This window comes from Poecilia formosa, unplaced genomic scaffold (genome assembly GCF_000485575.1).
Source record: "Poecilia formosa unplaced genomic scaffold, Poecilia_formosa-5.1.2 Scaffold214, whole genome shotgun sequence".
NCBI classification, from domain to species: Eukaryota; Metazoa; Chordata; class Actinopteri; order Cyprinodontiformes; family Poeciliidae; genus Poecilia; species Poecilia formosa.
This window is the reverse complement of record NW_006800153.1, coordinates 547,630-575,051: the sequence shown is the minus strand read 5'-3', so window position 1 is coordinate 575,051 and position 27,422 is coordinate 547,630. Positions and strand designations below refer to the sequence as shown.

The 27,422-nt window shown below is 40.1% G+C and overlaps 2 protein-coding genes across 6 annotated transcripts in view; one reads left to right on the top strand and one right to left on the bottom strand.

The window, feature by feature from the left end:
• The first annotated feature begins 11 nt into the window (after window positions 1-11).
• On the top strand, window positions 12-26,101 carry zfta (zinc finger translocation associated). 3 transcript variants are annotated; one of them, XR_001664175.1, is made up of 6 exons: window positions 12-1,010; window positions 5,359-5,862; window positions 7,260-7,616; window positions 8,011-8,469; window positions 9,200-12,799; window positions 25,073-26,101. XR_001664175.1 is itself a non-coding variant. In XM_016679525.1 (6 exons), the coding sequence occupies exons 1-6, from the start codon at window positions 887-889 to the stop codon at window positions 9,691-9,693; spliced, it is 1,854 nt and encodes a 617-aa protein (XP_016535011.1). In that variant the 5' UTR covers window positions 12-886; the 3' UTR covers window positions 9,694-12,912. The 3 variants fall into 3 exon arrangements, 2 of the variants coding, with proteins under 2 accessions (XP_016535011.1, XP_007567921.1); XM_016679525.1 differs by lacking the exon at window positions 25,073-26,101 and having other exon boundaries at window positions 5,359-5,403; window positions 5,488-5,862; window positions 9,200-12,912; XM_007567859.2 differs by lacking the exon at window positions 25,073-26,101 and having other exon boundaries at window positions 9,200-12,912.
• rtn3 (reticulon 3) overlaps window positions 14,587-27,422 on the bottom strand; it is a 28,386-nt gene continuing 15,550 nt past the window's right edge. For all 3 annotated transcript variants that reach the window (XM_016679524.1, XM_007567856.2, XM_007567857.2), the window contains 6 exons: window positions 22,128-22,335; window positions 21,697-21,835; window positions 19,497-19,566; window positions 19,228-19,274; window positions 17,795-17,853; window positions 14,587-17,397 (listed from right to left, as the gene is read on the bottom strand). In XM_016679524.1, coding sequence (XP_016535010.1) covers window positions 17,349-17,397; window positions 17,795-17,853; window positions 19,228-19,274; window positions 19,497-19,566; window positions 21,697-21,835; window positions 22,128-22,335 — 572 coding nt within the window. In that variant the 3' untranslated portion in view covers window positions 14,587-17,348. The remainder of the gene's footprint in view (window positions 17,398-17,794; window positions 17,854-19,227; window positions 19,275-19,496; window positions 19,567-21,696; window positions 21,836-22,127; window positions 22,336-27,422) is intronic.

Below are 27,422 nucleotides of genomic sequence, written 5' to 3'. Positions count from 1 at the left end.
TTCTTGCAAGGGAGGAGAAACAAAGTCATTAATCTGTATTCTATTGGCTGGGCTTCCTTACCAAGATAACTTTTTCCAATTGTACTGTATTATATTTACAATAGAACTGGACTGTGGTTGAATGCAAATGTCTATATTGAATGTACTGGCATCAACTGGGATGATTTTATTATAAATTGCTATATAACTGAATATAAAATTAATCTGTCTTGCACTGCATAAATTAAATCGAACTGAACTAGGAAAATAAGGCTAATTATAACAGTCAAACTACATAAGTCCCCATTTAAAAAATGTTGTGATCTGGGGCCCAGGGGCCCTGGTGACATGGAACCGCCTTGTGTTTGAACATGAGCTAAAGCGTCTCTGCCATCGCGTGTTTATGATAGAACAACAGCCGTTGTATTAGCAGCTTATCAGCATTAGCGCCTGCTGCTCGCTCTGCCCCCCCTCCGGGGTGGGTGTGCGTCGTCGACGCTGTTACTGTCTCTTTAAATTTACCCAGGAGCCCCTTAAGGAGCCCCAGGGGCCCCTAGTCCGGCTCCCCACCCAGAAGACAAGCAAGAACCTTAAAATACATTACTGGAGGCCTAAGCTGAGACGAGTCTTGCTTGAACACTACAAAGTGTTTTCGCCGGCGGATTGAGTGATTCTATGAAAAGTTAACTTGGCTCCCGTGCGGGGCGCGTGGGAGAAACCCTGGAGAACACGGGCTCCAGAACGATGAGCGCCAGCCAGATGCGTGTCGAACGGTGCCGCGCGGCGGAACATGTTCCTGCTGTGACATGTTGTTCATGTGAGAGTGACATGTCCCGCTCCGCCGCTTCAACCCGCTGAGGAGGGAGGTAGTACACGAGCTACAACTACATCAACAGCCAGGCCAGTGATGGAAGAGAAAGAGACGAGGGAGAGCGAGCCAGTGGACCTCCGCTCTTCCGAACAGTCTGAGTTGCTCTCATTAATAATAAGCGGAGAGGAGGAAACGACGCAGGAGGGGAGCGACTTGGGAGGTAAACGACAAAATGTGTTTTTCTCTTTTCTTTTAGGGCCACAGCTGAGTGGGTGTGCGTGGTTGTCAGTGACACAGCCATTGTCAGTCAGACAGTTAATCCGTGTCAGGGACAAAGCCGTGGAGCGGCATGGCCCCTCTGTCTCTGTGGCTCCTATAAACAAAGGCTCAACAGCATACAAGCTGAAGCGACTCACTGCTGCCATCTAGAGGATAGCGACTGTAAGGCAAGACAAGTTTATTGGTATTGCACATTTCAGCAAGGCGAGCCAAAGTGATTTACATGATGAAGACATAAAACAACAAACGAGCAACAAGCATTTGCACAATACAGAGAAGCTATGAAAAGGTGAAATACAGAGTAAAATTAATGATGCTTCAGTTAATATTAACCACAAGCAGTTCTAAATAAATGGGTTTTTAGCTTTGAATTATAGAAACACCGTGTTTCAGCAGTTTTGTAGTTTTCTGCTAGTTTGTTCCAGATTAGTGGAGCATAAAAACTGAATGCTGCTTCTCCGAGTTTGATTCTGGTTCTGCAGATATAGAGTAGACTTGAACCAGAAAATCAGAAGTTGGGTTACAACAACAGCAACAACAACAACAACAGATCTTTAATCTACTTTGGTGCTAAACCATTGAGTGATTTATAAACTAGCTAAAGTACATTAAGGTCAATTCTCTGAGCTACAACAAGCCAATGTTAGGACTTCAGAACTGGATGATAAAAGACTTACTTTGAAATTGTCTTGTGTCAGTGTGTCTTGGAAAGTTTAGGAAAGTCCATCATTATACCCAGAGTATTATATACTCTAGTATTTAGCTGTAAAAGATGAACCTGTGTTCTCACTTTTGATCAGGCCTTAAATGTATTGAACACATTTTAAAGTGGAATTAAAATGAGTCATTATGTGGATGTTTGTATGTAACTGAGTGGAATCCTCTTTTTGCCCATTAAGACTTTTACTCTGCAGGAAAAGAGAAACCAGAGTGGACCCAGAACTATTATAAATTGATTATGTCTTTGTAACTTATTGCCAAAATTTAGTTTAAGTGGTATTATGTAACTATACTGTTGAGGTCAGAATTATTATCACTCACCTTAATGTGTCCATGGAAATGACCATAATGAAAACTGTTCATACTTGCATTGCTTCTATAAGACAAAATATCTACGTTTGATTAGCTTATTTTATTAAGGTGTACACTATACTGAATTTAACAAGAAAACTGACAAATGACAAGGCCGACATGTAGACCTCCATTGCTTTCTTTACTTCCAAGACAAGTCTGACCATTCAAATAGCTTTAAAACTACAACTGAACGTCCAATTAACCTTTCACATCACAAAGTTGATTCAGTCAGCTTTGAATCTTTCCATAATCTACTCTGATTAGCAAGACCAGTGACTACAAACCAATTCCTTGATATTTTCTTTTAGCTGTCTATTTTTCTGTTTTGTATTTGTTGCTGTCTCTTGGTCACGTCATCTTTTAAAAAGAGGTTTTTAATCTTTATTTTACCCGGGGATTTTTTTATCCGGGTAAAATAAAGTTAACAAGAAGAACAGCAATATGATCATAACATTGCAAAGCACTAAGACACAAATTCTGTTGCAAACAGACATGAGTGTGGCTGTAAGCGCAACATTTAAAAAAAAAAAAATCAGATGTCAACAATCATCCCTCGGTCTCTGCCAAGTCATTGCTGCTTAGCTGGATTCTATTGGAGATGATGTGTTAAGGAAGATATTTGTGAAAGCTCTTCATCATGGAAGACTTCACGGTTATCATCCTAGGAAAACTCAGTTACTGAAACAATGACATCAATACCTGACTAGAGTTTGCTCATGTGCATTTGAAACATGGGGATTTCTTTTAGAAGTCTGTTCTTTAGTCTGATGAGACTGATCTTGAGATCTTTGGGCGCAGAGATATTGCTTTTGATTGGAGAAGACACATAGAGACCTTCAACCCTAAAAATACGGCTTCCACTGTTAAACATAGTGGTGAGAACATGATGCTGTGGGACTGTTTTGCTACTTCAGCCACCCGGAACCTTGTTTGTGTTCATAGGGTCATGAAAAAGAGTAGTATCTTGTCATTTTGAAGAATCATTTAAAGAAATCTGTCTCGTTTAGATCTGGGTCATGGAGTGGCCCTCAGAGATCACAAATATCAGTCCCATTGAGAATCTTTGGCAGGTGCTTAATGTCAACGACCATGCTAGAAGACCACACAATGTAGATGTGTGGCCTACAGTGATTTGCCATACCTCAAGAGTCAGACATGTCAACCTTATGAAGAACTACAGACAGAAGCTGTCATCAACTGTAAGGCAGACAGGCCACACTATCAAATGAGGGCTAATAATTTTGACCTTTTCACTTTTGAGTTTTCTTGTTATAATTCAGCACATCACTAATCCACCACAACCATTTCCTTTCAATGTGGTGGAGCAGTATTTAGGTTAAGCTTAACAGCGCCCTCTGGAGTTACCAAATCTAACATTCACAGAATTTGCCCTGACATTTTTTATGAGATTCTGTTAATAAACATGAGTAATTGTATCTAAGTAGCAACAGAAACAAACAAAAGGCAATATAGCTGCTTTGATATTTACAGATATGTATAATGATAAGAATGTTATTTGTATTTGATAACAAATCTGACAGTGTTGATAGTCAGCTGGTTCATATAACCTTGTCAATAAATTAAAAATGTCTTATTTTTAACTGAACATATTTTAAAAATCAAGAATGAAATTTTAGTTCAGTCACGAGTTGTCAAATAAAATTTATGTCAGGGTCATTAAGTCAGTCATTTTAAAATATTATTTTAACATAGTGATGAAAACATAAAGCAACATACAAAACAAACATCCATTTAATATTGTAGAACAATTAAATCCTAAGGACTGACTTGAGATGGCTGGGCATCTGAACAGGATGGATGTCTGGTTTCCCTCCTGACCTTTTTCTTTGCTTTCTTTTTTCAGCATCTCTTTACTAATATTAACAAGAGCACATGTACATGCACCCTTCTTAATTCCTTAAAATTGCCGCCGGCGAAAAAAAAAGGCAACCCCCCCCGGGGGGGGGGGGCAAACCAAAAAAACTAAAAGCAGACCTACCAGCAGACCAATCACCATAAACACATATTCTTCTTACCACATGACCTCATGACAAGTCCTCTTCCCACGTCAAGTTGGATATCATTTTGGCCCAGCCATGTGTAAAAGACAGTCCAGATCTCCCAAAATCTGTTAAGCTTTTTATTAGTAAAATAGCTGATCTTCTCAAGGGCAATGTAAAAAGTCATTTATTTAATCCGTTGTGAAATTCCAGATAATGTCTCTTTCTTCCATGAGAATGAAATACAGCATTTAGCTTCCAAAAAACAATCACTAAGTAGGGATCTTGAATTGTTTGAGATAACAAAGTCTTCAGGATACATATTTAAGATGCACATTTTAGAATTTAAAGGAACCTCCTTACCAGTCATCAAACTAATCACAGTCAACACAGCCTTCCAAAAAAACTAATACGTGAGGACATGCCCACTTTGTATGTGGCCATGTCTTTTCTGGGAAGTGCATTTAATGCAAATGTCAGGACTATTCGTGTTGAAGTGAAGCAATCTAACTGGAGTGATATATTGCCCAGCTAGCCACTGTACTGTAATAATTTGGAATTTGTGTTGGCAGATTGAGTATGAATCAAAGCTCAACTCTCTGACCACTTCTGACTTTCAACTTTCTCCCAGATCTGTTACTCACACTTGTAGAATGCTGCTCGAAGATTCGTTACATTTATCAAAAAACAAGAAGCAAAGAATAGACACCTGTCCCTGAACCTCTATCTTCTAAGAGGTTCACAGCAATGTCTTCTAGTGAAGACAAAGAAGATAGATCAAGATTATTGTGCTGCTGGGACAAAATGAAACGCCGAAATCCGAATCAGAAGATATCAGTAAAAATGTTTTGTAGGAAAACAAAAAATTTTTGTATTCCTACAAAACATTTTTGAAACAAAACTTCAACTTGTTTTGACGTTTTTCAAATGATATAAATACCCTCCCTGTATAGAGATCGGACACCTTGGCTATACTTTTGGTATACCAGAACTTAAAACCTGTGTCTGCGCTACCTGGTTGAAAATCACTGTTTTGGTGAATTGGTGAGAACTGGGATAGTTGATGTTTTTTCCCCAAATAATCAATGAGTATATGGCCAGGTCTGTCAGAGCTGGAGGTAAAGGACAAACACAAGGACTGTCTGTGTGTTCAGCTTAGATCTAATTTACTATTTACCGGTGTGGCTGATCTGTGTATTGTCTTGCTCTATGAAGAAGACAATCTTGCCAATGGCCATGGTGGAGAGGACTCTGAGACAGGTATGGTCACACCTGTGAGATCACCTGCCACCAGCTACTGGAGCATCACAGAGGGACCCGACCACCCACTCCTCCTCTCTCCAGCGCCCGGGCCTTCAGGACGCAAACCCAGGGTCCAGAGAGCGTCACGTCCAGGCCTGAGCAGGATTCCTGGCCGCGATCACCGCCGCTACTACCACGAATACTGGCGCAGCGAGTATTTGATGGACTTTGACCCCCAAAGGCACGGAATGATCTGCATGGTGTGTGGCAGCACGCTCGCCACCCTGAAGCTCAGTACCATCAAGAGACACATCAGGCAGAAGCACCCGGACTCTCTCCTGTGGAGTGCTGCAGACAAGGAGGTGATCCGCTCTGGATGGGAGAGCCATCTGAGTCTGGGGGCAGGTCAGAGGTCTGCTGCTGAACCCTCGCTCCAGGGAGAAGAGGATTCTATGCACTTTGGTCAGCATATAGGTGGTGAGTAGAGCAAGTTTTTTAGATCTCATATTCAGTGGGAATGTGCATTATGTTCTTACTTGGGGTGGCAAGAGGCGGAGAGGACAGTGGTGTGACTTTGTGATTATGTTTTGGGGGCTGTACCCCATCAGTGTATGGGACACTGTGCAAGATAATTGGGATTACAAAAGCCAGATATACAGACTGGATAATATGATTATGATTTCTAACCATTTTCCAAATATTCTTCTATAAAGTGTAGAGTAAATTTGTATTTATTCTTCTCTACTCTAATGCCTCTATATAGAATTTAGTGCAACAAGTTGACTTCAGAAATTGCCAATTAGGTAACTAAGTGAAGAAGAAAGCCAGAGCTACAACGAATGATTGAGATAATTCTTTGTAGCTCTGGATAAACAAGTCCACATGATAATCTGTGACAAGACATGAGAACTGCTGTTAACAGATGCTCTCTATCCAGCTGGACTGAGTTTGAGCTGCTTTGTGAAAAAGAATTGGCAACAATCTTCATCCTTAGGTGTCAGAGCCGTTGGAAATAGACTTGCAGCGGCAATTCCAGCTAGAGCTAAATCTCCAAGTACTGACTCAGGTAGACTGAAAATAAACACCATTTCCCACATACATCACATTTTTTTAATCTAAAAAACCCCAAACATTTAAATTAACATTAATTTCTTTTCATTAATTTAAAATCACACGTCTTTTTCCTTCTTGTTCATAATTGTGCGATTACAGAAAAGTGTGATCCAATTCATCAAAGTTTCTTGTTAAAACATGACAGCTATGCTTTGACAGGCATGCTGTTTTTCTGTTCAATAGTAGCTGGCAGCAAAGTACTAGGAAAATATATACATGTGCTAATGAGAAGTTGGCAAGCATGAATTGAAGCAAACATGAAACATTTTCACTCTTTGAAGAGACCCAGTGTCAGAAAAGTCTTGTTGTGGTTCTGTTAGAGTTCTGCTGCTCAAACTGAACCAGCAGCTCTGTGGGGAGACTCACACTAACATAAGAAATTATCTTTACAGTCCGAGCCTCCAGCAGGCAACTGGGTTAAACTCCCATAAGGAATAGTTTGTAATATTCTTTACAAGCTATTCTGTTAGGAACAGCAGAACCCAACAATCTGCTACCTGACTTACTGCTTGAGTTAAGATAACTGTTGGAGAGCAAAGGTACCAGTTTAACATCCCAAAGCAGCACATTACCTGCTTTACACTTCACTATCTGAACTCATCAAGCCTAACAATGGACCGGGCTATCTGTAAGCTACAATCCTCTGATAACTGCTTTCTTAAATAAAAGATCCTGATCTGCTTCTGTTTCTCAGGTTGTGTTCTAAACAGATGTTTTTTATGTTTGTTTTGTCTGGATGTTCCAAAATACAATATACCCAGAAACTCCAGATCCAGTCCCACTGCAGGAGCACCAACAGCAGCACCCCGCTTTGACTCCACGGACCGTAGAGGACGAGAACCTCCAACCCCAAGCGGAGGAGCATGAGCTCCCCGGCCCGTCGGCGCGGACCTTGGAGCGCTACCTGAATGACTCTCTGCACGCTTGGTTCCGCCAGGAGTTCCTGATGGAGTATGAGGCTGAGGCCGGCCGCCTGCTCTGCATGGTGTGTGGAGCAGTACTCCCCTCGCTCCACTTGGATCACATAAAGAGCCACGTGCTGGAAACCCACCCCAACTCGCTGGTGTACAGCTCAGAGGAGAAGCACTGCATCCTACAGGCCTGGGCCCAGACCCACGGTGAGAACGTCAGCCACTGTCGAGTCAAGTTTATTTGTATGGCACATTTCAGCAACAAGGCAGTTCAAAGTGTGTTACATCACAGCCTCAAACTTAAGGCATAAGAACATTTTATTCTATGTTAGATTCACGTTTGCAATAAATGACTACTAAGGTACGGATGATTAATGTTATGATTTGCTTTCTCATCACCCCCTAATCACTTAATATCCTGATCAACATCACCATGGTAACATCTAGCCTCTGCTGTGTCCTAGAAAATGTTGTAGAGATGATGATTCAAAGGTTTGTTGCATTTATGTTGGTAAAAGTGCTTGAACCTTTGGAGAGCCTTTAAGTGGTGCATTATTCTGGGTAGAACCTGAATGCTGTGGGTCTGTCTGCTCTCTGCCAGGTGAACCAGACTCAGTCAAGTCAGAACCTACACCCAACACCAAAGCAAAGGGGGTGGACATTTTCACAGAAGACCTTAAGACGGTTCCAATCAACGCTGACATGTTCCCAGAGGGTGACAGCACTTTAACTCAGGACATTCGTCTGATCGGTGAGGATGGAGGGGTCGGGGCCCCACACCTGCCATCCCAGCCTCTCCGGCAGTCCAGGAAGAGGCGATTGAGAGGGGGTGACCCCTGGCGACTCCGCCTCGACTATCTAGTAGCCTATGGGCCCCAAGATCAGGGCACTTTTTGCATGGTGTGTTCTCAGGTCTTGCATGAAAGCAAGGTGAGCAGCTTCCGGCGCCACATTCAGGAATGCCACCCTGAGACCACAACGCTGAGCCGACAAGAAAGAGAAGCAATGGCTGCTGCCTGGACCAAAGACTCGTCTGCTGATGGAATGCAAATACCAGATGGTGAGAAATGTTTCCACATTGTTGTGCTTTATTCAGCAGTCACTAAATCCTGACTATTACCAATAATTAATAGCATCCTGCCCTGCAGTTATCATACGCTGTCACCTTTCTGTCTTGTAAACAAGGCTCTTCTTGTTAAATAGTATGAATAATTAGTCATTTAGTCATGTAAATAATGTTTGTTGTCTTATGTGCCGATAAAATAAATGTTTAGACCTAAGAGCACAATGTGTAAAATCATTTCATGATTTTTTTTCACTCAAGAGATTTGACTGAATTTTAGCCCATCCTGTTATTATATTATTAGACATCAGTATTGGTGCATCCCTATTTCTAACAGTTGCACAAGGAAGATTTATCATACAATATTCATTATAGAAGTTAATTGAATAAAAATGATCCTACATAAAGAAAATGTATTTCAAATTTCAAATTCAAAACTTTCCATGCCGTACAGACAGTAAGAAAACATGTTTCCTTGTACAATGAAATTCTTAATAGGAATATAAACTTTACAAAAATATAAACTATGCACAAGGACAATGTAGATATTTTATACAGATTAGCTGGTATGTGCAGCAATCAGTGAAACAGTGAGGAGCAGTAGTGATAACCTGTTTGTTATTTGCTGTCATTAAAGAGAGCAAATAATGGCTGACAAGTCTAAACAGCAGTACGTTTGCTGGTCTTTGTTCAACCTGAGGTCCTCCCTCCCTCTCTGTGTCTGTAGAACTGAACCCCAGTGAAGCTGTTGTCTTCAGTACTACCAAAGGCAGAAATGAGGATTCCACCTCTGATGTCTGCGCTCCCCTCAATGCGGTGAACAGCAACGACAGTGCTGTTCACGGAGGGAGGAGCAGATCCAAGGACTGTGGCGTTGCTGCCCCGGTCCCTCGCCACGGCCATTACCCCGGGAAGGACCAGAGGAGGAACTACCAGGTGCGCTGGCGAATGGAATACCTGATGGATTATGACTGTAGGAGACACGGCCTGGTCTGCATGGTGTGTGGAGCCACTCTGGCGACGCTGAAGGTCAGTACCATCAAGCGGCACATCCAGCAGGTTCATCCTCACTCCCTGCTGTATGGCGCTGAGGAGAAGGAGCAAGCCTTGCTGAGCTACAGCCAGACCGCCCTGCACTTCGTCCACTCTGATGACTGCTTCTCCTCCCAGGACCACGGACTCACGCAGGGCGCTGCCTCTCCCGCACAGCTTGGCACTTAGAAAGGGCTTCTGTCTGTTTTCTCTCCTGGCTTCTGTTCAGAAGCAGCCCTTACTTTTCTGTCCCTAAACCATAAAAATGGATGACTCTTCAATTCACCTCTAGTGTGAAATCAGAGCACGATTGTGTTATAGCAAGAAAGAGTGTAAGATTCAAGTTTACAAAAGTGGGATAACCTCTTTAAAACCCCCTTCAATTTGCTTCTTAGTTTCTACTAGGAGGCTGAAAATGAAGTGATGTCAAAATGTCAAAGCTTCATGAACATTTCAAAGTCCAGTGACTCATTAAGAAGGAACAATGACACTTTATTTAGATTTCCTTTTTGGAAGCTACTGATGTCTTTGCACAAAATGAACCAAATCCTGGCCAACAGAGTGGATTATGTGCTACAACAGATAACACATGAAAGCTATTATTAAGCCATGTGAGTCTGCCTTTTCCATATGATGGAATCCATAAATCAGTGCTGAGAACAGCATAAGAATGCAAAGCCATATTTCATAAGGAGTGAAGCTGAATTGGACTGAAGCAGAGCCTCAGGCAGAGGCTTTATGATGACAGGTTGAGAGTTTCTACTTGGATGATTTCACTCAGCAGGTTAGATCGCTGAGGGGCAAAAAGATTGTTGACAGGACTCAAACATCTTTACATTTAGACGAGACCTGCAGCCAGGACCATGTTGAGCTGATTAGATCTCTTGTTTTTATATTTTGCAACCTTGATCCACAGGACTGGTAGCATCACGATTAATGTCCAACTGTTAGTGTCATGAACTGAATTGAGCTGGTGCTTTAAGTTGTTCTGAGCATTTAGAGAATAATCCCTCAGGTCCAATACACATTACTGCCTGTCAAACTGCTTTGTTCCTACATTTCTCTTTAATTAGCTACAAAAAGAGCAAAATAGTGTTTTTGTTGCAGGTTTCCTGTACCAGAGGAGACATTTTCACACAGATCCTTTGCCAAGTTGTTAACATATATGTGGCCACATCACTGGCTCATCTGCTGGGTGTAGGAGCTGCTTTTTTTATTGCTGCAATGAATTATACCGGAATCAGTAGTTGGTGACATTGTGATGACAACAAAGGCTAAACTAAGAAGCAATATAAACAGTAAACATTAACATAACAAAACTAATCAGCTACATGTCTGTCAAATGGACGCTAAATATATTTGAAAGTGTTCTCATTGACTTCGATTATAAAATAGTTGAAAAAGAAATATGGACATTTTCTAGTATTAAAAATATGTTTGGGTGATTTGTTTTTTCTCAGCGAAAATTTTTCACTACAAAGTTATCGAACATTTCAGTGAAATTAAAGCAAAGCTAAAGAAGTGTCTCTTTCTCCATCATGGCTTTTCTCTGTCACTGCTACATCCGCTCACTTTATTAGATTTTGCTGCATTTAATTCACATTTTGCCAGACAAATATTCAGTGTGCACTGTTGCATCAAGCTTCATAGAAACCATTTTGGTTTCTAGCAAATGGAAAATATACTGAGGTGACTAGCTTCTGTCTCAGTGTCAGCTTTAAGGATTCTGGCAGCTGGAATTGAACTGTTGTTAATGAGACAAACTTACAAATGAGTCTCTGGGCTTAAAAGGTTTTAGGGACACCATTGAATATTTATTTGTTCATATTTGGGGCTTGTTTCTGGTCAGGGCCCAAGTCTTTTCTCAGGAAGTTAGAAACCGAGTGACAGATGAACACAACGCAGCACTTTGTCCCAGAAGCTCTACTAAACTCCACCCCTATCTGTGTGCAGCCAGTAAAATGTTTGACGTTTTTGCTGATGACAATGAATGGAGCGTGCAGCGAGCGACTGCAGACTGCTTAGTCCTTGTTTACAAGTGCAGGTGAAGGATGCCCTCCTCAGTCGTCCGTTTTAATCTCAGTCTAGGTAATACAGCACCATGCATCCTTCCCATCAGCCAAATCATCCTACCTTAACACTGCACAAAAATGTGTAAATATCTGAAAATGAGTTGTATTTTTCCTTTGTATGAGCACTTTTTTGCATCCTGGTTTTTACAAAATATGTTTGTAACTCAGTCCAGTTTTTCTACTTTATTCAAAATTGAGCGATGAAGGCATGTTTTAACGCTGGAGAAATGCTTGTTAAATTTATGAATTCACTTTGCAGACTTTGCTCCAGCTTCATTGTGTTTTTTCCCCCCCCATTCAGTGTACAAAGTTTATGCAACACGTAAAATAATTCTGTCATAGAATGTCACTTCTTCTTTTTCTTCTTCTCTTGGAAAACATATCTCAGGGATTCTGTTTGCATTAACACTTTAATCAGTGATTGTTTTTCGTTTTGTTTTCTTCTAGGCTGTCTCTGTTCGACACTTCTGCATTTACATGTTGGCTTCAGTTGTGTCACCGTCAAACATAAATACCACAGTGAATTAAAAGCTACATTTTAAAATAACTCGAGCCTAAAATTCTGACTAAAAAAATACAGATTTCTGGAGAATAAATCAAAACTTATGATGTCAAAAGAAAACCTCATTTGATGAGTTAATTTTAGTGACGCAACGATGTGAAAATTTGGGCCGATGTTGATATCTACACATTTCCCAACTATTTCCACAATGTGAAGAAACAATCATATAATGCTGACATTATGTCTCTGCTTCAGTTGTCGCTGCATCACTATCACTGTCACATGACCAGACAAACCGCCTGCTTCAAACACATTCACATGCAGCAGTAAGGGAGTAAAGCAGATTCCAATATGTTGAAAATTGACTAACATTGGCCGATACTGATACTGATATTTCTCATATATCAAACCATCCTACCTTAACAATATCAGGGTCAAAACAATGACAAGCTAAAAGGCACAATGCTTTAAATATGACCTTATGCAGTCTGAACTGTATCTCAGCCTTCGTCATGTGATGGTGGGTTCATGACTCTGTGGTATTTATGTGGGACTGACTTTCATAAACAGTTGAAATGTCTTTAATGAAGGATAAAATATTTAATCCAAAGCTAACGTAAAGTGACACGGCAGAACAGGCTCCATCTTTATGGCTCCTCGTCTCTGACATAAGCACTTAATTCATGAGATGATGAAGTGAGACATGATGCGTTGCTTGTGCGTGTGTATGTGTGTGTGTGTGTGTGAAAAGTGATTGCTCTGCCCCTTTCCAACAGGCCAATGTGTGAAATGTGCATCCTGTCATCAGTGAATAAAAACTCATTGATCCTCTAATCCTTTCTAAAGTGAGATTTTGGTGCTGTTGTTTTATATTCTCTTCATGGGTATTTGAAGGCCAGTCAACATTAGACAGTTTACATCTACTGACAGTGTAGATTTATAGATCTGATAATGGTTCATATGCCTCCTAGAATGTCAGAGCATCACTTTGACCTTCAGGATGTTTATCATTTGGTGTCACAGTCAGTGAAGGTCAATTTATCTTTTGAGTTCTGGAACATTTTACTTGGGATGAAGTGATTAATCATGATGATTCGATTATTTGAATGATTGCCAACTAATTTAGTAATCATTAATAGATTGTTAACTGGAGCATACAGATTTTAAAAGAGGCCATCTGCAGAAAGAACAAACTAAAACTATACAGCAAATATATACATTTTGCATTTAAGATAATAGCACCATTGTCTGTAAATATATTCCACCAGAACTTGTCAACTGGCAGTTTTAGTTTCACCTGGGTTTAACTTAGTAAAAAAATCTCCTATGATGTATGTTTTGCTGTCTAATTATTAATCAGTTAATCCAAAAAATATCCAACAGATCAGCCCTCAACTATTGATGTTCAGTTCAGCAAAATAAGAGTTGATGTTTTTTATTTTTAGATTTTTTCTTCAGCTTTCTTTGCAACAAATGATCAAGGGTTCGCTAAAGGAATGCTGTTATTGTATTTTAGGTAATAAAATGTGTATTTTCTTATTTAAAAAAGGAATTCAATTGTTTTTGCTATGTATTTCCAAATATTGTACAAAATAAGCTTAAGTGGTGAAATGACAATTATTAAAATAATTGATAACTAATATAATCATTAGTTGCAAACCATAAACTGAAATTATTTTACCTTCAAAATCACACAAAGAACCATGCGGTTTATGAGAGACTGTTTTCATATGCTCATTAATAACATTAACATTAAGCACCATGGTCTAATGCAGACCGGCGGTTGCTACGGAAATAACTGGAAAACATTATGAATGCTGAGAACATCATGGCTTTAGTTACAGGCATGTTGTGGAGATGTGACACAAACACATTAATGGATTCGGTAAATAACTTTATCCCAAGAAGCTAAACGCTGCTTTAACTCATATCATGCATGGATCTTTAATAAAGAGCTTTTGTAGATGATGATGCTATGAGCAGGAAGGATCTCCAGTTTATATATCAACACAGCACAGGGTCACTCCATGTGAGGCAGGTCCTACTAACCAGAACACATTAATGGGTCCGACAAGAGTGGCTATCTGAATAACAAGTAGCATAAAAACATTAAAGTTGTTTTGAAAAGTCCTTTATTATTTTCTGTGATCTTTAGGTCTATTTCAGAAATCCAATTAAATGAAATATGTAAATAAAAAACCTGCTGCAAATATTAGGCTGTTAAAACTTTTTGAAGATTAAACACATGAATCCTCAGTCTGACAGGTAAACATTTATTTCTCAACTCATTTTAAGCAGCAGTATAAATGTGAATGTGGCTTTTCATAACTCCAGCGTTAGAAATAAAAATCTTCAGTCCTCTTTCCGACTGGACACATTTGAGAAGATAAAGAATCCAAAGAGGTGAACAAATCCACAAAGAGCCGCAGACCTTTGAGTTGATTTTATTAATTATTTCACTTTGACATCAGTACAGAGACCACAAACATTTTTGCAGTTTTCTTTTTCTTTTTTTTATTCCTGCAACATCTGTCCAAAAGCTTCATAAACTGGAACCAAAGTCATAGCTGCTACAAAACCAAGCAGTTAGTTCACAAAGTCCAAATACCAATTAGAGCTCAAGCCAAACGAGTCAGGAAGCAGAGTTCAGATCATTCCTGTCACTCTCTCCCATCACATAAACACACAAACAGGAAAAGGAGGGGAAAAAACATGCTACGAGAAATGATATTGAATTTCCTCTGCATCATATTCTACGCACTAAAGAACTACACTCACTTTGTGATGTTTACCCTGGCAGCGCCATGGCACCAGCCACTTTGCTTTTCTAGTTTTCACCTGGATCTCTAAGAGGCTCTAACAGCACAACATTCATATGAGCCAAGTGAATATTAATGGCTCAGCTAACATGGCTTCTCATGTCATCAAGCATGCAGATTTAATTTTCTGTTTAAAAATAAGACTTCTCGCAAGTTTCCTTCACTCCAGCTTTAACTTAAAACTGCTGATGACTGCTAGTTTATTATGAAATCATTGATTGGAGGTTTCTTGGAGAACCCAGCGTTAATATTCATAGGCACTAACTTTAGCAATAAAGACTGAAAATATTTCTATTTTTATTTAATATTTTTATTGGCCATCCACTTTTAATCCATCCACTAGAACTAAAGTAAAAAAATCTGAACAGCCAGACGTGAGAATTATTTTGTTCGGTAGTCTTGATTTCTTAAATCTTACATCCATAAAAGAAACACATGGTAAATATGTTCTGGAAGCTAAATAATTTTCTAAAAAACGAAACAAAACAAAAAACGTAACTTTATCTCTGATGACATTCAGTGTGCCTCCTGTGGGACAGAAGTGGCAGACATGAAGCGGCCGGGTCGGTGAACTCTGACCTGTGCAGGTGAATCACACAGAGGTCATGCATAGGAGGGAGAGAGTTCAGCAGCCGTGTCCATTCAATATGCAGGGAGACATGCAGACAGGACAGAACAGCTACAGGTGTGGTGTCGACTCACTATTCACACTTCTGTCCCTTAACGCAACATAAAAGTTGGACTGCAGGGCCAACACGTCACTATGGTTTTAAATCAGGTTCAGAAAACACCACGGAAACAATCACAAGTAGTAACCTTATTAAACAAAAGTCAGGATCAACAATATATTACAGGCTATATAGGGGAAGGGTGAAAACCTGTTCCAGCTTACACTATGACATGCACCGAGGCTGTCAAAAAACCCCAAAACAGAAGAGTTCTACAATAACCATTTCAGAAAGTGTTCCTATCATCTCCAGCTACTTTACTTAAAATGGCAACTTCTAATATAACAACCCTGAACTCATCTTACTTCCTCCTTGGTCAGAGGAACATTGTATGGAGTGTAAAATGTGTCAACATTATAATCTCTGCTGTTGAAGAATAGATAAAAAAAAAAAGAGGAAAAAATTAGAGAAACGATCACAGCACAAACTTTTATTTTTCACTTTTACATTCAATTTTAATTTCAGCCATTATTTTCCAGATGACCTTCCACCTTTGGCCTGTTGTCTAAAATTAAACTAAACAGCTTTGAAATTATTCATAATTCTTTTTTTGGCAAGACAATTCAAACCATTCACATTTTACACTCAACACAACAGCAATCTGAGAAACCATGTGGGGATTAAAAGTTGAACACATCAGTGTGCCGCTTAACCTATCAGCTTGATTCTATAGGGGAGGACTCAAAGAACTACTGGTTAAAAAGAAGAAGCTCAGTAACACCTAACAGAAGTCTCACTAAGCAGTTATCGAGCTGGAGGGGAGTTCAAGCAGCCATCCTAGAGTTTATACAGGTAGCACTTCTAAGTAGTCATAATTAGAATCAAAATATACAAGTGAAAACAAGAGCCGAACACTTAGAGGACTGAACAGGTGCAAAAACAGTCAAGACTACTATGATTGTAGGGGAGGGGAAGGATCGGGGTCTTCCTTCAATATAAAAGCTTGGCTGATGTGTTCCATGGAGCAGAGAGCCTGTCGCTTCTCAGGGTTATTTACAAGAACAGACGTTTTCAGAAAAAAGCTTCTGAACATGATGAACTAGACCAAATTATCACAGCTGGTTCGGAGGGGAGAGGCTACCTCCACCTGCCCAGGCGTCAGGGGGGGAGAAAATCAGTGCATTGCAGAAGGTTCAAACACTGCCTGTGACTGAAAAACAAACGGAAGAGTCGATCAGGAGGAGCAGAGCCAATCCCAGCTCCTGAAATGAATTCGTACAGAATGTAACAATGAGTAAAAGGTACGGTGAGCCTGGCCACAGCTCCATGGAGCCTGGCTGTGTGACCAGCCGGACGCTTCCTGCAGGGAAGCGTGTGCTTCCTGGGCAGACGGGTGTTGCTCGGAGGCAGCGCCCCATCCGCCCTGATGCTCTGTACGTGGTGGAACCAGGTCATAGATTCAGTCTAGTTCACTCAGGCCGGCCTTCCCTCTGCAGCTGGGAATGCTGCAGTGTCACATGACCTGCTCATAAGCACTGTGCCTCATGGCTCTGCAGGCACGCCTCTGATTTTATGTTTGCAAGTTAAGCTGCGCAGTAGTTTTACGTTGAACATTGAGTAGCTCTGAGATTTTCTATCTAGCACGGTTCAGTGTGTGTGCGTGTGTGTGTGTGTGTTGGGTGGGGGTGGAGGTGAACAGGTCTGGGTTACTGGGGAGGAGCTGGGTGAGATGAAGGGTTGGTTTTTCCAGAGTGATGGAGATGAGGATGAAGATGACGTGGGATCATTCAGTTTTGCTGCGTTTCATAGCTCCCGGAAGTTTCTCTTGCAGTCTAGGAAAGGAAAGCAGAACAAGAATTACTCCAGATCAGACATCGATAATGCATTACACTGGAAATGCATGCTAAGCTAGCTGAACCCTATGAGATAAGCCGATTGCTGATCTCCCAAAATTAAGGAAATCCGTGCGGATTTATTGGTCAGTATATCCTACCAACATCGTTCCAGATCCACTTTACATCTTTCTTACAGTGACGAACTGGGAAAACGTCAAAGTCTACTGTAAAAATCTTGATGTCTACACAGGAAGCAAAGCTAGGCCTCCAGAGGTCAGTTTTGTTTTCCTGAATGTGTCTTCATCTGATTCCTGATGTGAGTGACATGTCATCGACATGGACAGAGAGTACAGCAATAGGTTCTAATATAAATAAATGGTTTCCTTTCACTTACTTTGCAATTGTGTTGTTGACTTGGGTACGCACAAGATCGATGTAATGATCAATCTGGGTCTGCAAGGGAAAAGAACCTTAAGTTTTTTTTATTTACTTTATTAAAAAGACAAACAACAAACAGTAAAACATGAGATACTTCCACATGTAACTGTTAAGAGTTCATCTAGGTTTTCTGAAGTGAGATTCTGTAAAGTACAGGCCTAGATCTAATCTTCCTTAGTAGTTGCTAATCAAGTGTGTGAGTATCTGTACAGTAATAACCAGTTTGAAGAGTTTCAGTCAGTTTCATAGCACTGAAACAGAACCTGTGAAAGTTCCAAATGATATTCTCTTAGCCTCACATAGTGGACTTGTGTCTGTTCTGGTTTTGCTAGATCTGAGTGTTGCTTTTGACACAGTTGATCACAATATTCTCCTGAACATGTAGGTCTGAAGGGAAGAGCACTAGGCTGGTTTAAATCCTATCTGTCACCCAGTTTGTTCATGTGAATGATAAATCTTCACACTCCAGGTTACCGGTGGAGTACCTCAGGGCTCTGTGCTTAGATCAGTTCAGGTTCAATTCATAAATACATGGCATCGGTCCTTGCTTGTAGTACTACACATAGTTCCAATAATAATTATATATTTTATTTTATTTAAAAGGCACACAAGGCGTCCTCACAAAAATTAAAAACAATAAAAAAAATAAAAATAAAATTATATATATATATATATACACACACATAAAAATAAAAAGAAAGTGTTGATCAATCCAAGTAGAAATGCTTTTTTGAACAGCAGAGCATTCCGCCAGGATTTAAAGAGTGACAGCGTGTCGGAGTGCTTTACGGTGAGTGGGGAATGTGGAAGTTTATTCTAAATGGAACCATGTGTTGAACCAGGTCAACGTCCCACTAAATTTGACTCATTGTGCTAACATATTTCTACTACAGCTGACTTCATAGAACCTCACTTTAAATACACCTGATTAACCCTTAAACAGGTGTCCTGTGCTGCCAGGTTTAATTGCTTTGAATACTGAGAAGTAACTAAAAAAGATGAGATCTCTAACAGGGGTTTCTATGGATCTAAAAGTTGCCGGGTGGTAGCACTCCAGGACTGGACCTAAGCACTCCTGACTAACCCTAGCTCATCATAGACTGACTGTGGTTGATGTTTTTATCCAATAAACAGCCAGCAACAGCAAATACAAGCTAGAGCTCATTTTCTGTGATGTATGTGGTGTTTCTGTGCAGATGCTAATGCCCATGCGCTCTGACTCCAGAATGACATCATGTTCTCAGTAGCTGGACTGGGTCCACAGCTAGAGGGATGGAGAAAGCCTTCAGTGTCCGATGGAGGCTGAGAGTCATCCAGTGAGCTCACTGCTAACACGTCTATCTGCGCTCAGCTGACATGACTGTAGTTCGGCTTTAGGGTGGGGCTGACCTTGTTCTTCTCGTAGACTGGAGGTACGGCAAAGAGCAGGATATCCGCTGGAGAACAGAGAGAGAGTTCAGCACGAAGACAATGATTGCTGTTAAACATCGTTCACCTTACAATGATCTAAAACATTATATGTACATTATAATGGGAATACAGTTAACAATGTGTATGCATAAATGCAAGGCCTTAAAGAGAATCAGACCAAGCTCTTAAATTAAAGTAATTATTGGTTATTGTGATGAGGGAACAGGAAAGGTTTCCATAGCGCTTACCCAGGATGAGGATGGTGATTCCATTAAAAACTGCTCCAACATAAGTCAACATCCACATGACCACAGCCAGCTGTTAAAAAAAACAAAACAAAAACAAATGAGAAATGAAACATTTAGGAATCACTTTCATGTCACCTGAAGTCAGAAGCTCCTTTCCTCTCACAGCAGATTTCATTTCACAGATGTCGCCTGCTGCTCTCTCATGCTGTTCCAGGCCTTTACAAAACCATCACACAGACACGTTTTACACTAGATGTAAGCTGAATGAATGTAAGCCACTGGTTCCACACCTCCACACACCCAGCACCGGCTGCCGCTGCACCTGTCTGGGAGCCACAGCTGGACTGATTCCATGACTTGTTTGGACAAAGTCTGGGATGATTTGCCAGTATGAACAAAACAAAAAATGAGTGGCTGTTCACTTACAGCCATGTTGTGTGAGTAAAAAAGCCAAACACGTCTAGCTGGCTTTAAAGGGATTCTTATCATACGCTCAAATTAATAAACATAATCTGAGTGAGAAGGACGTTTTACCACAAAAAATAATGTTTAATCTCCTTTAATTACTTCCACTAACTCATTAGCAGGTATGACAAAGTAACTTGAAACAGGATGTTATATAATGATGATGGAAATATTTGTTTATTTCACATGAAAGAAAAGAAAATGTAATCAAAGACAAGCAAAGGCCAGCTTTCCTCTGCCAGTCAGGCAGACCATGTTAGCTGGGAGGAGTGTGGGATGTGTCAGATACCTGAACTGAATCACCTGAAGGTGAGAGTGCCTCTCCCAACAGACCGATTCTGGTTTACAAAGCCGATCTGCTCATCAACTGAGGTGGGGCTGGGAATGTGGATAAACCAGTGATTCATCAGTTTCACCTACCAAGTGTCTGCTAGACTCAGAGTAAGATTGATACAAAATGTAGATATTCAGGCTCACTGCAGTAGATTTGCACAGTTCACACAGATCGTAGTGTCTCAGAGGGTAAAGGTCACAGAGAAAGTTAGAAGTAGTAATACCATCATCCAGTTTGCTAATGTCATGCAGCCCTCCTTTAAAGTATGCATTTACTGAAGCCAAAGGTTGTTCTCTGTTTCTGGCTGCTTTCAGGTGTTACAGTTTGAATTTACAAAACTTGACTAAAATATACTGTAAGGTACAAGAATGTGCACATTTTTCTTATTTTCCAGATCTTTCTAAACAATTAGTTAAGTTTCAGTTTATCAAACGTGGTGTACTAAAATAATAAAATATACAAAGAAAAAAATAACAGTAAAGTGTATTTACATGTTATAACTATGTTTCCATTACAAATGTGCAGAAGAGGACTCAATATTCTCAGAATGTCGAAAATATGATTTTGCAATTGTGGTGTTTGCATTAAATAGGACATGTTAAATCAAGTTAATGTGTTAATGGTCATGATAAGTCATTTAAAAACCCTGGTGGAGGCAAATGTACCTCAAAAGTGTTTGAAGTACATTAAAACTTGAGCCATGGAGCTGTTGCTCATCATCTATCAGCCAATCAGAGGAGACGTCGGCATCTTATTGAGGCTTACACTGATGATCCCGTGTTCCTGGGTGTGGCTACGTATGCGGTATGTTGTGGAAATAGTAGACGGTGATTTCACAGCAGAGCAAAATGTTTTATGGAGAAATGTCTGTTTCTTTTTGAAGTTGCTGTGTTTCCATTAAGCAAATTTAATTTTGCAAGTTACCAAACAAGATCTAGCAAAAAATAAATAAATAAATAAATAAATAATAATAATAATAATAATAATAATTTGGTGCTTATTAAAGGAATTTGTGGAATAGTTTCATTCAGCTTAGGATCTGGACACTAACACTACTCAGGAAAAATATGTTGCTCACATTGTAAAACTGGAAACATAAAAGAGCTAAAGTGTGCATCTCCACATAACTGTAACAACAGTCAGTCACATTGTCATGCAACATAAATAACAGCTCAACTGAAACCTGTTATCCGCCATCGTAACAGTCATCCTCGTCCTTGGAGATTTCGTTTTTGACGCAGAACTTATTCCAGTAACATGAACTCTTGCTGAGTAACTATAAAAAGACTGCCCCTGTGAGACTGGCCTTGATGAGACAGGAGGGAAATGGATGTCTAAAAAATGAAAGGGAAACAGACAGAACCCAGGATGACAGTGGGCAGTAGAGCTGCTGCTGCTCACCTTTAGAGAATCCACAAGGTCCTCAACCAAAAACAGGCGGCTCATCTGCTTCAGGGCTCGGTTGATGTGGGTCAGACTGGTGTCCACGTGCTTGCGGAACGTCTCAGGAGGAATGCTGACATCCTTCTCTATCAGCTCTCTGCGGAAAAATTGGGAGGAGGAAAGAAAATGAGACCACAAAATGAGGCTGAGTGTTCAAGCAGAAAAGCAACAGATATCCAGAAATAACCAGCCAGTGGTGGAAAGGGTTTACACATGTTGGCACGTTTAGCCCAAAAGCCTTGAACACAACTACTAAACAAGGCATATTTTGATGAACATGTTGGTAGAGGTTTGCTGCCTCTAATAACTAGAGGCAGCGAATATGAGAAAATCGAGAAAATCTCAACAGAAGATCGTCTAGAACAAACCATGACAGGTTTTGGTCTTACTTGAATGGGTGTCCCTCAGAAGACTTCTGCACAGCCTGGACCACAGACTTGTAGATGCGAAAGGTGATGGTGACACAGAGCAGGGCGAGCAGCAGGTAGGAAACCACGCTGATGACGCTGAAGGCTGCCAGCGAGAGCAGCAGAAGCAGGGACAGGCCGAACACCACACCCGACTTCTTGGGGTCCCGCCAGTGGATCAGGTCATTAACTGTAGGACAGTAACAGGTGGGGAGGGGCAGGGAGGGGCGTTAAAGACTTTATGGTGTGACCTACTGGCCTAAAACTAAATGTTACAGAAGGGCTGTCCTGATCTGCCCTAAAACATCACATTGGGATCTTGATGAACACATTTTTTCTAAATTCAATATCAACTGCCTGAAAAGTCCACACCCGTTTATATACTGCGTGATTATGTGCAAACCCTGTGAGAAATGCAGCCCCATTAGGTACGACCAAGGTTTGAAACTCAAACTGTATGTAAGACTACCCTTAAATTACCCTAAACATAGCGCTACACTGACCTTAACACAACTAGTAAACAAGGCATATTGTTTAGTAGTTGTGTTTAGTAGACGTTTGTTTATATCACCCTAAACACACCTCTACATTAATCTAACCGCTACATTACCCTTATTATTATTATTATTATTATTTTGTCCTTACCCATGTGGTTATGTTGATCTCATAAATCAGAATTTTCTCTAACAATCCAAGTGTTTTTCACCCCACACAATGTTGTTCTGAGTGAAGAAGCTGTATTTGCTGCTGTTCCTCCAGTCTGTGTCACATGACCTGCCCTGACCCCCATGTAAACTATGTAACGGCTACATTCCGCTAACTCAATTCTTTAAATCGAGTATGCACAGAATTACCTAGATTCACACTGAAATGTTACAACCAGATGTGAGAGTCATATCAAAACATAAAGCAGGGATGCTGGTGTTAGCACAGCAACAATATTGCCAACAGAAGCAATAAGTGAATTTATTGAAAACTGTAGGTGTGTGTTTTAAGTGATAAATCTTTAGAAAAAGAAATATTTAGCTGTGAATGCTTCAGGCGATGTGTTGTCAGAGATGGAGCAGTATACTGAAGCTGCTCTGGAGAAACTCTGGCCTCACGAAACTCATGAATGTCTCTACTGAGTTCGGACAGACAGCCTCTCAGTACCAATATGTAACCCTGATGAGGTGTAATGGTTTATTTCATTGGGGGTTGTTATAAGCAAATCTTCAATACGTAGAAAAGAATGTCTGGTTTTCACATCCCTAATATTTTGGTACTGTTCAGTTCAAATTCTCAACAATAGGAGGGATTGTGTTCATGTAAGACCATTCAGAAAAACGAACTTGAACTGTCATTTTGCTGCTTAAATTTCCCCACTTGAGACAATAAAGGTTATCTGAATTTCTCCGCATTCTATTCATACACTCTGTATGACAAATACTGGCATCAGCAGGGACAATAAAACATGACCATGCTCCAAAAACATCATCTGCCGCCCAGAACAGCTAAGGAACATTGTGTTGATGTCCGAGTTTAGAATTGAATAGACTTTATTGATCACCAATGGGAAATTGCTTATTCACTGACAAGCTACTCCATCTATGGTGCTAAATATTAATAATACAAATATAGCCATAAGAGATCAAGTTTATAAAATATGCAGTAGTTAATAGATGAGACTATAGCTCAGTATTTCCTGCTCTTTTTTTAGTTGAACCAAATAAAGAAGCTCCTTTATGAGCTTTTATGTTGCCTGTGTTTTTAAAGTTTTTGACGAGGTCTAAAGGCTAAAACCAAAACGTGATCAGCTGGTAACTTTAGCCTCAGAGAAGAGGAGCTGCTAATAATCATTTTATTAATGTGATTTTAATCCCAATGATTATCCTAGAATGTGAAGAACTTCAGACTGAATTAACCTCTTGAAAAAACTAAAATTTACTTTTACTAACAAAAAAAGGTCACGTTTACATTTTGTTGGGGAACAACAGTGAAAAGGTTTTCTTCAGCCAGTACTGTAGGGGTTATGGGTCTCCTCCCAGCATGCTCTGCTCTGTGTACCCACAGGGAAGCAGTCCGGGTTCTATGATCTTTATTCTTCTTTCCCTCTCACCCTCACTGTACTCTGCTGAGACACAGCGGCCTACTTTCACAGAGTTAGAGAAACTCACATAAACATTGCTGCGGCCCTCCGTGCAATGAAAACGGAGCCAAAATCAACCACATACACAACAGTAAAACTGATCATCTCTCTGCCACCCACTGCCAATAGTGACTGCAGGTTTGCTTTTGCAGCATTTTTGAAATTCACTCAATTCAAAGTTGTAAAATTTGTATTAATGGAATCGATTGCTTGTTGGATGGAGATTAGATAGCAGATAGTTTGTAGTGATGCAACAATCAATCAGACTGAACTGTTCTGATCTTAAAGCGGCTCTGGATCACTTCACTTCTTTGCCATTTTATGTTCCGATTTCACAACAATCATTTCATGATGCATTTACTGTTTCCATTATAAACCTATAGACAAATCCTTTTCTACCAAATAGAGTTGGGAGAAAAATCTACGCAATATGTACTTTTTTGTACTGACCGGTTTCAATTCTTCTTCCAGGTCTTCATCTTGCTCTGTTTTGTGATAACATTGAGAGCAGTGAACTGAACCGTTATTGGTTAATGCAGTTATCGCCTGTAAAAATTGATATAATCAAATCCTTCAACTATATCAATGACAACATAAAACCCAGCACTAGCACTAGAAGCTGCTGTTCCTCTACAAAACCTCTAAACGAAGACGAACAAAAAACCTGAAACTCGGCTACAGATAACATTTCCTTTATCTACTGCTCCCGGACTGCAGGCGGCCCCACCCACAGATGCACGCTGGGTCAGGTTCCATGTGTCGTCCCCTGAATATGTCAGGATTACCGTCTGCATACCAGCCGGTGTGTGTGTGTGTGTGTGTGTGTGTGTGTGTGTGTGTGTGTGTGTGAGAATGTAGAAAGAATGAGTATGACATTTCCTACCGTCAAATATTTTGTGTGAAAACTGGACTGATCTGAGTAACCATGGAAACAAATGCATCTCAAACCGCTCTCACGCTGATTAAACAGACATGCAGCAAACAAGATCCAACTAAAGGAGCTGGCAGCATCCATCACCTTAGATGGCATCTTGTTGAAACCCAAGTATAAAATGATGGCACCAAAATAACTTTGCACCAGTGCGGCTGCAAGCTGCGCTCTTTGATTTTCTGCATCGTGTGTCCACTCTAAGTGTGCTGTGGCCAGAAACCTGACCTGGGGATTGACTGTTCTGTGTGACGTTCAGGGCTCTGGACAAACACTGGGCCACCGTATTTAAGCCCTAACTCGCCGTCTGGTGGGGAACCACTGACTGGCTCACAGGACAGAGGGCAGGGGAGGGTCACCGGCTCAACTTTCTGAGGATCACATGCAGCCTTGAACTAAGGTTGCTTGCAAGTTATGCTGTCAGTCATATCTAATTTAAATATTTGTGTGGATATTGATTTAATAATGAATACAAAAGAAAATACACACGCTTTTCTAAAGTCTAGGCGAGTAAGTGTGTACTACTCTGAGTAAGTTTAGTATTAGGAGTAAGTTTTGTTTTTTGATTGGTCTCTTGTTATGAGGAATAAGCTTTTCTTTTTAGATAGAATAATTACACGTTACTAAAAGTACTAAAATTGTCAACTGCATTCCTGCACTGTTGTCTTTGGAGCTGCACAAGTACAGTCATGATGGGATACCCAACAGTCTGGGTCCTGTTCATGCTAGCTTGTTAGATGTTCAGGGAATATGCTGCCAATTAAACAGCTTCAATAAAAAGCTTTTTATTATTATTATTATTATCTCCAATAGGTTTTCATCAAAATGAATGCTTACAACATTTACTGTTTAGTTAACCATTACAGTAAATGTTTGTTGCATTTATACACACACACGCACGCACACACACACAAAACAAATTTTTAACTCAACTGCAAATGTTCAATATGAAACAGTCTCAGAGTATAATGTTTCATGTCAAAATTTATGGAGCAATTTTTCTGCCACAATTTGGGAGCACACATTTTCGGAAAGCAGGATTTCATGTCTTGTCTTTCTTCTCAAAACTTATAGTGCTTGTAGTCAAAACTTCTGTTTTCTTTCAAATACTCACTGTGCTTCCGCAAACTTTTATTCTTGCGCCGTAAATTTCTCTTTGGTCTGAGATTTGCAAACCTCTTCCCTAGCTGGCGAATCATTTTCTGCTCACACTTGGAACAAAAATGTACCGTCACCTGGCAACCTCTCAGCCAATAGAATGAAAGAGTTATACTGGCAAATGCACCCAGTATAATCCTTTCATTCTATTAGCTGACAGGTTGCCAGGCTAGGTGCTCTTTTGTTCCAAGCGATAGATCTACAGCATCTATCCATTACCAGCGGCGTCCTTGAATTCGGACACGACTCATTGGCAAGCAGAGAGGTTTACAAGTTAAGATTTGCTCTGAGCAGAGACAAGTTTTGAGCACAAGGAGAAAGATTTGAGAAAGCACACTGAATACACAGTGAATTGAGTAGAAGCACAAGTATTAAAAGTTTTAAGAACAAAAGACATGAAATCCTGCTTTCAGACTGAAAATGTGTGCCCTCAAATTATGGCAGAAAAATTTCCCCATCAACACCCAGGTGGTACAGCCAAATGCACTGGAACTACACTTAAGAGTAAATAAATAAATACATTAAATTAAAATGTTTCTTCACTGCAAAGTCTGTCAGTTTAATCACTTATAGTGTTTATCTTGTCAACATACTAATGCACAAATTCAGATTTAGTCATCAAGTGCACAACTGATAAAATGTGGTAAGAAAAACAAGCCAATCAGGCATATTCCCTAATGAAAAAATTATGTTTTACAAAAAATAAAAAATAAAAATTGGATAAAAAATTAACTCAACATGAGTGTACTGGAGAGCTTCTACATGTAGGCTTTATTTATTTATTTATTTTTGGACAACCAGAGCTATTTCAACATTTTCTGTTTACAGTTTTAAAACAGAGCTTTGAGTTTCCCCTTTAATAATCAGTATATAGTCGGAAAACCTGCATCTCTCCCAATAATTTTCATTCTGCGCAGTATGCTGAAGATTATTGCACTTATCTTTACAAGTCCTGATCGAACATTCTAAGTCTATATGTGAGAGTGTGGGTCTGTCCATGCATGTGTTAAACTAAGCAGATAATTCCTGTTTGAGCGTCCCGCTGAGGGAAGTGCATGAGGTT